This window comes from Arachis ipaensis, chromosome B05, assembly GCF_000816755.2.
Source record: "Arachis ipaensis cultivar K30076 chromosome B05, Araip1.1, whole genome shotgun sequence".
NCBI lineage: Eukaryota > Viridiplantae > Streptophyta > Magnoliopsida > Fabales > Fabaceae > Arachis > Arachis ipaensis.
The window spans coordinates 134,816,743-134,829,037 of NC_029789.2; the positions used below are offsets into that span (position 1 = coordinate 134,816,743).

Below are 12,295 nucleotides of genomic sequence, written 5' to 3' on the forward strand. Positions count from 1 at the left end.
AACAGCATTCACATGTCCTTCTGGAGTATTTACCTACAGAAGGATGCCTTTTGGTCTGTGCAATGCACCTGCAACTTTTCAGAGGTGCATGCTTTTTATTTTCTCTGATATGGTGGAAAAATTTCTAGAAGTCTTTATGGATGACTTCTCAGTATATGGAGACTCATTCGGCTCCTGTCTTGATCACCTGAAACTTGTTCTGAAAAGATGCCAAGAAACCAACCTAGTTTTAAACTGGGAAAAGTGTCACTTCATGGTGACTGAAGGAATTGTTCTTGGGCATAAAATCTCAAACAAGGGAATAGAGGTGGATCAGGCAAAAATAGAGGTAATTGAAAAATTACCACCACCTGCCAATGTTAAGGCAATCAGAAGCTTTCTGGGGCATGCAAGATTCTATAGGAGGTTTATAAAGGATTTTTCAAAAATCGCAAAACCTCTAAGCAATCTGCTAGCTGCTGACACGCCATTTGTGTTTGACACAGAGTGCCTATAGGCGTTTGAAACGCTGAAAGCTAAGCTGGTCACAGCACCAGTCATTTCTGCACCAGACTGGACATTACCATTTGAGCTAATTGTAATGCCAGTGATCATGTCATTGGTGCAGTATTGGGACAGAGGCATGACAAGCTTCTACATGTCATTTATTATGCCAGTCACGTTTTAAATGATGCCCAGAAAAATTACACAACCACAGAAAAGGAATTACTTGCAGTGGTTTACACCATTGACAAGTTCAGATCCTACTTAGTAGGATCAAAGGTGATTGTGTATACTGACCATGCTGCTCTTAAGTATCTACTCACAAAGCAGGATTCGAAACCCAGGCTCATCAGATGGGTATTGCTTCTGCAAGAGTTTGATATAGAAATAAGAGTCAGAAAAGGGACAGAGAACCAAGTAGCTGATCATCTGTCCCGGATAGAGCCAGTGGAAGGGACGTCCCTCCCCTTTCTTGAGATCTCTGAGACGTTCCCTGATGAGCATCTATTTGCCATTCAGGAAGCACCATGGTTTGCCGATATTGCAAACTATAAAGCTGCAAGGTTCATACCCAAGGAGTACAATAGAACAAGAAAAAGCAGCAAAGAACAAAGCTTGCAGAAAAAAAAAAAGCAAGCAGAAAAAGCCAATAACCCTTAAAACCAAAAGGCAAGGGCAAATAAAAGGGATCCCAAGGCTTTGAGCATCAGTGGATAGGAGGGCCTAAATGAATAAAATTCTGGTCTAAGCGGCTAAACCAAGCTGTCCCTAACCATGTGCTTGTGGCGTGAAGGTGTCAAGTGAAAACTTGAGACTGAGCGGTTAAAGTCAAGGTACAAGCAAAAAGAAGAGTGTGCTTAAGAACCCTGGACACCTCTAACTGGGGACTTGAGCAAAGCTGAGTCACAATCTGAAAAGGTTCACCCAATTATGTGTCTGTGGCATTTATGTATCCGGTGGTAATACTGGAAAACAAAGTGCTTAGGGCCACGGCCAAGACTCATAAAATAGCTGTGTTCAAGAATCATCACACTGAAATAGGAGAATCAATAACACTATCTGAATATCTCATGACATTTCAGATCTAAACTTTGTATTCTCTGACGGCATGAGTCTCTAAACCCCATTGTTGGGGGTGAGGAGCTCTGCTGTGTCTCGATGAATTAATGCAAGTATTTCTGTTTTCCATTCAAACACGCTTGTTCCTATCTAAGATGTTCATTCGCGCTTAACTGTGATGAAGGTGATGATCCGTGACATTCATCACCTTCCTCAAACCATGAACGTGTGCCTGACAACCACCTCCGTTCTATATCCGATTGAATGAGTATCTCTGAGATCTCTTAATCAGAATCTCCGTGGTATAAGCTAGAACTGATGGCGGCATTCATGAGAATTTGGAAAGTCTTCACTGGAAGGATGGAAGGTAGCCATTGACAACGGTGATCCACCAACACACAGCTTGCCATAGGAGGACGTGCGTGCGTGAATCAGAAGACATAGGAAAGCAGAGATTCAGAAGACAAAGCATCTCCAAAACTCCAACATATTCTCCATTACTGCACAACAAGTAATCTTTAATTTATGCTCTCTTAGTTATTCACAATTCAACTGATAAACATAATTGACTTCCTGACTAAGATTTACAAGATAACCATAGATTGCTTCAAACCAACAATCTCCGTGGGATTCGACCCTTACTCACGTGAGGTATTACTTGGACGACCCAGTGCACTTGCTGGTTAGTGGTACGCGTTGTGAAAAGTGTGATTCACAATTAGTGCACCATACATCCTATATCTTTTAAAACAGACAGGATTACTTGGTTGTAAAGCTGCTGAAATATCTATAGAGCCTAACTTAAAATTGAAGCCAGCTAAATCAGAAAATGTAATGGACAAAGCGAGATATCAGCGGTTGGTGGGAAGGCCAATCTATTTATCCCATACACATCCAGATATAGCCTTTTCTATAAGCATGGTAAGTCAGTTTATGCATTCACCTGATCGAGAACACATGGATGTTGTCTTTAGAATTTTAAGGTACTTGAAGGGATCGCCTGGAAAAGGGTTACTCTACAAAAACTATGGACATCTTCAAATAGAAACCTATGTAGATTGGGCTGAGAATGTCATGGACTGAAGGTCAACATCTGAGTATTGTACTTTTGTTGGAAGAAACCTGGTTAGTTGGAGGAGTAAAAAACAGAGTGTTGTGGCATGAAGTAGTGCAAAAGCTACGTTTAGAGCAGTGGCTACAAGAACTAAAGGTTCCCATTTCTCTACCAATGAGGTTGTATTATGACAACAAATATGCAACTTCTATTGCTCATAATCCAGTTCCGCATGACAGAACTAAACATGTCAAAATTGACAAGCATTTTATAAAGGAAAAGATTGAACGAGGACAAATTTGTATCTCATATGTTTCGACTACGGAACAATTAGCAGATGTTCTAACTAAAGGATTACTCAAAAAGACCTTTGATAGCATAATAAGCAAGCTGTTAATGAAGGATATCTTCAAGCTGTATTGACTAGATCAAATCAAAATCAGATTATTAATTTCTTTCATGAATCTTTTATGTAAATAGAATTAATTATAATATCTTTTTCTTTTTAGTTTAGCTTAATTTTAAAAATTTTATGATTAAAAATTTTTCTTTTATTTTAGGCTAATATTTTTCTTATTTTCTAATTATTTTTTTTTCTTTAATTCTTCTACAAAGAAAATGATTCCTTATACATTTGATATAACATAATATTCAAACACTTCAAGTTTTCTATTTCGTTGTGCTTTATATTCTTTTGAAGATATATAAACATACATAAATGGAGGCACTTGCTATTATCTTTTAACAAAAAGTTTGAAAAGTCAGGAGCTTCTTGCCACTTAAATATTCATTATGTTTTGCATTTTATATTAATCCGTTTGCGATGATGAATACCTATCTTCAGCCTCGGCTTATGATATGTTCAATTTATAATACAATTACTAGTGTTATGGGCCAAGAAAATGTCGATTGAATAAGGTTTGAAAGAATGTGAGAAGGAAGAAAACACAGAGAAAGAATGGAGAATTTAGAGGGAAAGATAGGAAATGTATGGTCTGCATTACTAGTGAGTGTTATAGTGAGCTTATCGCTAATCTGTGCTTATATATAGAGGAGTAGCTTGTTGTGCAAGCTAGTACAAAAGGTAGAACAGTCCCTTCATTCTTAAGTTTCTCTCATAACTAACTTACAGCTGTCCTATCGTAGCTGGCACTGTTCTAACAACCAACATTTCTCTCATAACTAATTCTTGTATCTCTTGTCTAGACTTTACCAACTCACTCTATTATGATTAATGGTCTTTGGTAACAAATGATAAAATCTTTGAATTTTTTAGTTATATAAAAGGATGTGTAATCTTTGCTATTCTTCACAAATTTTTTCTATCCTTTTTGTGTCTCATATTTTTCACAAACACAAGGCATTAATGGCCAGTAATAATCCATACATAGTTGTGCTTGTTTATCCCAATTGTCGTATGAGAAATGGCAACAACAGGGTGACATTTGAGTGTGAGGATTCGATATTGTTTCGCACTCAGCGTGTGGAGACGTTGTCGGATTTGAAGAGTTTGATATTGAGCAAGCTCGGTGGTACACAAGCGAGGAAAATCGGAAGGGTGGTGTATAGATTGCTGGCACTCATGGGTAACGGAGTCTTCTGGTTTCGACTATTCTGACTTCTAGGGGACGAGCATGTGCGACTGATGTTCGACATCCATGGGAGGATCATGGTGGAGCAGGTAATGGAGCTTTCAGCAGAGGTGGGACACAGTGGTGGTGGGAGTTCCATACACTCGACCTATGTACAGGACGACCGACCCCTCGCACCACCGCCCATTCATGTCGCCATTCCAGTAGATGAGGCAGAGGAAGGCGGGGAGGAGTCGGACGAGGATTACGTGGTGGATAGTGCGGACAGTGACTTGTCCGATAGTGGGGATGAGAATGAGTGTGTTCCGGAGACATCTGTTCAGACTGTGGCGCGCCATGTCCTACCTCCGCCTCACCCAATTCCAGTGCTTTCGGCAGTTCCATCTCACTATCACAGTCTGGATCTGGACGCCATGCATGAGAGGATTCCGTTTCTTGACACGGGTAAAGAGGACTACAACCTAGACGGCGGTGTAGAGTTTTGGGTCGGCCACAAGTTTAGAAGCCGAGAGGCAGTGCTTCAGGGTGTGAAGAACTACAGTATTCAGAGGAGTGCGGAGTACCGGGTGATCTGGCGGACAAGATCACGCAACCACACCAGTTTCAGCGTGAAGGACTCATTCCTCTGCGCAACCTGCTATGCCGCCACCGGAGGCATGGCACCAAGCAGCTGCTCCACCATGGCCCACGTCTCTGTGCTGTACCACCTACCGAAGTCACGAAAGCATCCTCAATGGGGTTCCCGTGCAAGCGTAGACCTAGGTAGTACGCCACGTCCTGCAAGGTGATAGTGACCTCACCCCACGGGAGATGAAACGTGTGTGTCTCCAGACGCCATCGCTCAACGAGTGCCGAAATCAGGGAATTGTCAAAAGTGAAGTCCCTGAGGGGCAACGTGTCGCCGAATCCGGCATCAGCCAAATACGGGACGATGGCGTCCGATGGAGGAAGGGTATGGCTGACTCGCCGGAGCAGTAGAAGGCGAGGCCTCTACCGAATAAACAAAAAAATTTTAACTTATAAAGAGATAATCATAAATTTTTGTACTCTACTTAAGAACATAGTGCTATTTCTACTTAAGAACATACTTCCATGTCTCTAGTCTACACATGTCTCTAAATTACATATGTCAGTAAGCAAATTCTAATTAAGTCATAACAATCTTACACAAGCAAATACAGTTCTAAATTCATCATACAGTCCAATCCCTAAAGCATTTTATTCATTGCTTGTCACTACAGGACTACCCTACCCTAACAATGTCCACATACTTAGATTAACCGAACAGAACGTAACTAACCTCGAAGTCGGCCGCCCCGGCGTAATGCGACGTCTTGCTCAGTCTGTTGATGTCCCCGTCGTTCCTTGCCTGGCGTGCCATCACCGTATCAGTCTCAAATATGGTAGGAAAGAGAAAAAGGAGAAGAGAAAGAAGTTGACTAAGGTCCAGTTTGGGTAAACAATTTAGTTAAGTTACTTTTGAAGAAATAGCTTAAACGATAAATGCTTATATTAAAAGTAACTTATAAATAAGTTATTTTGTGTTTGATTTTTTAGTTCTAAAAGTACTTATTTTAAAAGAAAAGTGATAAAAAGCTTTTTGTTATGAGAGAAGTCATTTTTTTTTAACTTCTCCTTAAGCACCAAAATAGCTTTTTAGAAAGTTGCAATTTTGTTTTGAAAATTGTACCATACATTAATACTACACATTTTCATAAGTTAAAAGTTAAAAAAAGTCACTTATGAACCTATCCAAATGGACCCTAAGTCAAAATAGGGCTTAAAGACACGCTGTAAACGACTTATACTTATAGGTGTGGTACAACCTTATCTCGTTTACAGTATAAACGAGATAGACATGATTCGGCTGACGTGTCATATCCCGTTTACACGGTAAACGAGATACATGAATTGTCATCTCGTTTACAGTGTAAACGAGATATGATTAGAGAATGCAAAACTTTAAATATTTTTAAAATTATTTTTTTCGGTAATTATTACTTTTATTTTATTTATTTAAATAAAAAATCCTAAAATATTTTCTAATTTTGTTGAGTCCTAAACAGTAAACATGAAATTGTTGAATTTTGCTTGTTACAATTAAATCTACTAGTGTTATTGTTTTATAAGAGTTAGACACAATAATCCAATAAGAGAAATCTCCACCTCCTTAACCTTCTTTTTCCATTGACCATTACAACAAAAAATACAATTATCTTTCTTTTAGATAATAAGCTATGATGTGCGAATAATCAGAAAATTATCTCCAATTTCATTAACATGGTTCTTTGCTTTGGTTTCATTCTCAACTATCAAGTCTCAACCTCTGTTTCATGACAGTGATTGTTTCCACCATTGAATTCGCTCTTTTCTCTTCCAACTCCTTCTTCTCATTTGATCGGATTTTACACAAACATGTTGCGTGCAGCATCATTTTCATCACTCTCATTCTCCAGGTTCAACTTCTCTCTTCATATTGTGCCCTATGTTTTCCCTTTTCGCTTTCCTTCCCGTTCATGTTCAATGTCAAGCCTTCACTCTCATTCTGAGCTCACATCCCCTCGCCATGTTGATGAAGCTGTTGATTCCTTCACTCGCATGCTCTCTATGCGTCGCACTCCATCTATCATCCAATTTAACCAGATTTTGGGGTCTCTTGCCAAGACGCACCATTTCCCAACCGCCATTTCCCTCTTTCAGCAATTGCAAACCAGGGGAATTGCGCCCAGCATAGTTACTATGAATATTTTAATCAATTGTTGCTGCGGCATGGGTCGGATCACTCTCGCTTTCTCTATATTGGCCAAGATTTTCAGGATCAGTTTTCAGCCAAATACCATAACATTGAATACACTCATTAAAGGTCTCTATCTCTGTGGTAATGTTGAAAAAGCACTGCACTTTCATGACAGAGTGCTGGCTCATGGATTTCACTTCGACCAAGTCACTTATGCAACTTTGATCAACGGGCTCTGTAAGACCGGACACACAACAGCTGCTATTCAAGTGTTGAGAAAGATCCCACTGTATGGCATTGTTCCTAATGTCGTCATGTACAGCGCAATTATTGATAGCTTGTGCAAGGTTACGCTTGTAAGTGATGCTTTTCATTTATACTCTGAAATGCTTGCTAAGGGAATCTCTCCCGATGTTATCACGTATAACACTCTAATTTATGGATTGTGCCTTGCCGGCCAACTTAAGGATGCCATTGATTTACTAAATCATATGATGCTGAAAAACATTACTCCAGATGCTCGTACCTATAGTTCTTTGATTGATGGACTATGTAAGGAGGGAAATATGAAAGATGCTAAGAGTGTGTTGGCTGTGATGAGAAAAGTTGCTGTGGAACCGTGGTTACTTATAATTGTTTAATGGATGGGTATTGTTTGGTTAACGAATTAAACAAGGCAAAATGTATATTTGACACCATGGCCCAGATAGGAATGGCTCCTGATATACAAAGTTACAATATTATTATTAATGGCTTGTGCAAAAGTAAATTGATGGATGATGCCTTGAATCTCTTTGAAGAGATGCGTCGCAAGAACTTGGTTCTTGACACGGTAACTTACAATACTCTAATTGATGGCTTGGGAAAATCAAGGAGAATCTCTTGTGCTTCAAAGCTTCTTGTTGAGATGCATAATAAAGGTCAACCTGCTGATATAATCACTTACAATTCCTTGTTGGATGGGATGTTTAATATCAAACAACTTGACAAGGCACTTATGTTATTTATTGAGATGAAAGAGAGTGGCATTGATCCAAATATATGCACGTACAGTATACTTATCGATGGCCTATGTAAAAGTGGAAGACTTATGGATGCAAAAGAGATTTTTCAAGATCTTTCCATTAAAAACCATCGTCCAAATGTGAGGACATACACTATTATGATCAATGGGCTCTGCAAAGAGGGCTTATTTGAAGAAGCATTGGCCCTGCTGTCAGAAATAGAATACAATGGTTGCTTACCAAATGCTGTGACTTTTGAAATCGTTATTCGTGCTTTGTTCGAAAAAGGTGAGAATGACATGGCGGAGAAACTTCTTCGGGAAATGATTGCTAGAGGCTTATTGAATGGATGAAAAGAGATAAGATACATCAACTCAAATTAAAATCACATCTCTATTGTTGCTGAATGTGTATCGTAGTTCTCTAAATTCTGAATCTGTTGGGTCAGAGGACTTTGGCAATGCCATAACATCAATACCACTGATGTCTTGACTATCTCATTTTTATTCAATTAAGTTTAAACTTTCAATGTTTGCAATTGCTATCATCCTTTTTCATTCCACTATGCTTTATTGATTCTTTAGAGGATATTTCTCGTTGTAGCTTACAGGTTAAGTGTTTAAGATCTCTCTATAGTAACTAATAGTTATTTACTGTTATCCTATGAGACCATATATTTTAACTATTATCATGCTACAAACTAAGAAAAACAAAAAAGAGGTTTACAAACATTTGCAAATCCATTTGCAAAAAGTTCCCCTGCCGTGCGCAGAACGAAAGTCAAAGATGTTTCATTATATATGATTGATGCTGCCAAGGAAAATGCTCACTTAGCTCAAAAACTACATGATGTTCTACTTGAAAGTGGTGTCATTGCTCCTCCAAATTTATTTTCTGAAATTTATAACGGGTTAGGCTCCCCAACTGAAGAAAAAGATGAACACAAACCAGAAAGTGGACAAGAGACTACTTTGCCTCACCACAGAGTTCATCCGAAAGGAAGTTCAAGCAGCCAGCCAGAGCACTCTAAGCCTGTTGAAGGTTTAGGAATAAACCACCTTCTTGATCCGAAGTTAGCAGCTGTACAACATACACCATCCCAGGTAACATATGGGAAAAATATTCCAGTTGCGGCGGCTGCAGCAGCAGCTGCTGCTGTTGTTGCTACCTCTATGGTAGGTGCTGTAGCAAAGTCAAACACTGACTCGAACATTGAGCTTCCCGTAGCTGCAGCGGCCACTGCAACTGCTGCAGCTGTAGTAGCAACCACTGCAGCTGTCAGCAAACAGTATGAGCAAGGCAGTCGAAGTGACGGACACATGGATGGCACTGGTTATGAGCCGAAGGGTAGAATATTGTGTTAGGAGCAAATTCAGGTGATAGAATATCTGATAGATCTATAGTAAGCAATGACAGTATAAAATCTGATTTTATATTAGATGATGTTGCTGAATATGACATTCCGTTGGAGGAAATCACACTGGCTGAACGTATCGGACTTGGTATTAAGTGTACTTTGCTCTATCAGATTTGGTTACATTCTTTTGTTAGATGGTGTTGTTTATAATTTTATACATATAAATTCCCATATGATGACTAAAATTACATTTTGGTGGCCTATTTTTTGCATTTAGGATCGTATGGGGAGGTATACCGTGGTGAATGGCGTGGAACAGTGAGTTTTATTCCTACTCAGGCATACATTCCATATCCATCTTACAATTCAAATTGTATTTTCAACAAACAAATTATAAAATGTAATTTTTTTCTTAACTGAGCAAGGCCCAAGAAATTTTTGGCTTCAGTTTCATTTTTACCCTTAACAAAAGTAATCAATACCTTATACTTGACTACGTTTCATGCTTGTCATTTTTTGTTGTGTTTTTCTGTTAGGCTGTAGGTTTTTGAATTCTTTCATTTACATCAGGTCTCTGCTTTGGTTTGTAGGAAGTTGCTGTAAAAAGATTTCTTGATCAAGATATATCTGGTGAATCACTTGAAGAATTCAAAAGTGAGGTAATATTTCATTAGTGTCTCTTTTTGTAGTTTCTACTCATATGTTTATCTTTGTTGATGAATGATTTCATTTAGTACACATTTACAACTATCAGATGTGATTTTTATGCTCCATAATGACATATCAGATAGCTGCAATACTTTATTTAGATTGTTACTGTATTTGTCCCAGGCTAATTATAAATTTGGATTAAATACTTTGTCCTTTTGAATTGCATTTTTTTAGAAGTTCTTGATGAAGATTGACCATTTCAAAGCTCTTTGATGTAATCCTTGTTTTATTTCTCCAACATTTTATAGCTTCTATTATTTTGTTATATACTTCCATCTTGTGTGCATCTCTCTATGAATAGATTTCCTAATGCAATTTGAGAATATAGTGGTGCATGAATATGTATATAAGAGAACATATATATATGGAAAGAATATATTAAATGGGGACTAAGAAGTAGGGTTAGCACATTGGAGTTATTTAGTTCATGTAGTTGACTATACTTATTCAAAAAAAGGATTTTGTTTAATTCTTTTATGAATGCCAAAACTAGTTGTGCATTTTCATGAATTTATATGATTTTGCTGCATATTTAACATATGATGTAAGTTGCCATAGGTTCAAATAATGAAAAGACTGAGGCATCCAAATGTTGTTCTCTTCATGGGAGCAGTTACTCGACCTCCGAATCTTTCTGTTGTTACTGAGTTTCTTCCCAGGTAACTTAAGGTTCCTTATTTCCTGAGATTCATATGAGACTGTGGATTGCAAATAGATGTTAGTATATGGTACAGAATAGTGCTATGCAGGCCAAAAAGATTACTTCTAAATGAACATCTAAAATATTTGATGTATGCTGTTAATAGCTCAAATGTCAATTTAGAAGTAATAAGCAAAAATAAGATGAAAGTTTCAGTTATTATTTGGTTAATTTAGACACAATTTACCTTACTAAATATTGTGTTATTGTGTTAGACTCTTACACTTTTCCAGGATTTTTTTTTTATTTTGATTAATGTTGTTCTGGACGGATTACTTTTAATGACTCTGAAGTCTGAACTGTATATTTCCTATGCACAGGAAGTTTGTACAGACTAATTCATCGACCGAACAATCAATTAGATGAGCGAAGGCGGTTGAGGATGGCCCTTGATACTGTAAGAATCTGTTTTCTTTTCTTGCAATGTAGTTTCATTAAGTAAATTATTGCGATAATCAGTGAAATTCAGTTGATGTGACATATATCTCTTGAATCTTCAGGCCCGAGGAATGAACTATTTGCACAACTGCACTCCAGTGATTGTACACCGTGATTTGAAGTCACCAAATCATCTTGTTGATAAAAATTGGGTTGTGAAAGTGCCAACTAATTGTCATGATTCAATTTTCTTGATGGCATGCTGAATGCTCCTTGTAGATATGGTTTATTTATTTTTTTTCACTCTTTCTTTTTTTTTATTTCCCTGTAGATATGGTTTAATTTTATCTTCTCCACTCCCAATTGTTGTTGCTAGCACACGCTAACTATTGCTCTCAGAAAAAATGCTTCTAATTAGAGTTTAATTTCACAGACCATTAGAAAGTATTAAGTCCTTGACCATCAATAGTGGTTGATTTTGCAGATTGAAAGCTTCAGATGGAGGGACAACACAAGGATGTGGAGGAGCAAGTTAAGGATCGCTGAAGATTCGAATACTGAACCTATCACCAAATCGCCAAATCAACCCTTTTTCAACAACCTTACGCCCTTTCAATATGTTACTCCATCCCACGGTACTGCTCCGATCTCTGCATTCATTATAAAATTGTATCGAAAATATTTACCTTTGAAGAGTCTAGATAAGAGTGATTGTGGCTGAGAGACAACTTTCCAATATTATTTTGTTAATAGCGCCAAATTTTGATCCCCTTGGTCCTTAAAAACAAGTCCACCTTCTAATTTCGGTATTGTCATAATATCTCAACTAACCCATGCAATTTTTCGCTCTGTACCTTTTTGACCCACCAAAATTGGGAGAGTGTGTTATGAATCTCCCTAATTAAAATGTCAGAAAGACGGAAACGTGATAATGAATAAATTGGGATAGCCTCCCCAACAACTTTGATTAGAACATGTCTGTCTGTAGAAGAGAGAAGTTTTCTTTTCCACCCTTGAACTCGCTTCCTCACCTTGTCCTTGATTTCTTCGAAAGTGTTTTTTTTTTTTTTTGGACTGTAGATGAAAGACCCAAATACTTATCCTGTGCACCAATATGGACAATTTTCAATTTCCGAGCCAGTAGTAATCGAGCAGTAGAAGGAGTATCATTACTAAAGAATAGAGCTTATTTATGCAAATTAACTTTTTGGCCACTGAAT

The 12,295-nt window shown here is 37.9% G+C and overlaps 1 protein-coding gene and 1 pseudogene across 1 annotated transcript; both read left to right on the forward strand.

Annotated features, from left to right (window-relative positions):
* Positions 6,462-12,295, forward strand: part of LOC107644295 — a 65,147-nt pseudogene continuing 59,313 nt past the window's right edge.
* On the forward strand, positions 8,288-9,917 carry LOC107641214. Its single transcript, XM_021102897.1, has 3 exons — positions 8,288-9,431; positions 9,564-9,604; positions 9,877-9,917. Exon 1 carries the CDS (start codon positions 8,730-8,732, stop codon positions 9,291-9,293), a length of 564 nt encoding a protein of 187 aa, XP_020958556.1. The 5' UTR covers positions 8,288-8,729; the 3' UTR covers positions 9,294-9,431; positions 9,564-9,604; positions 9,877-9,917.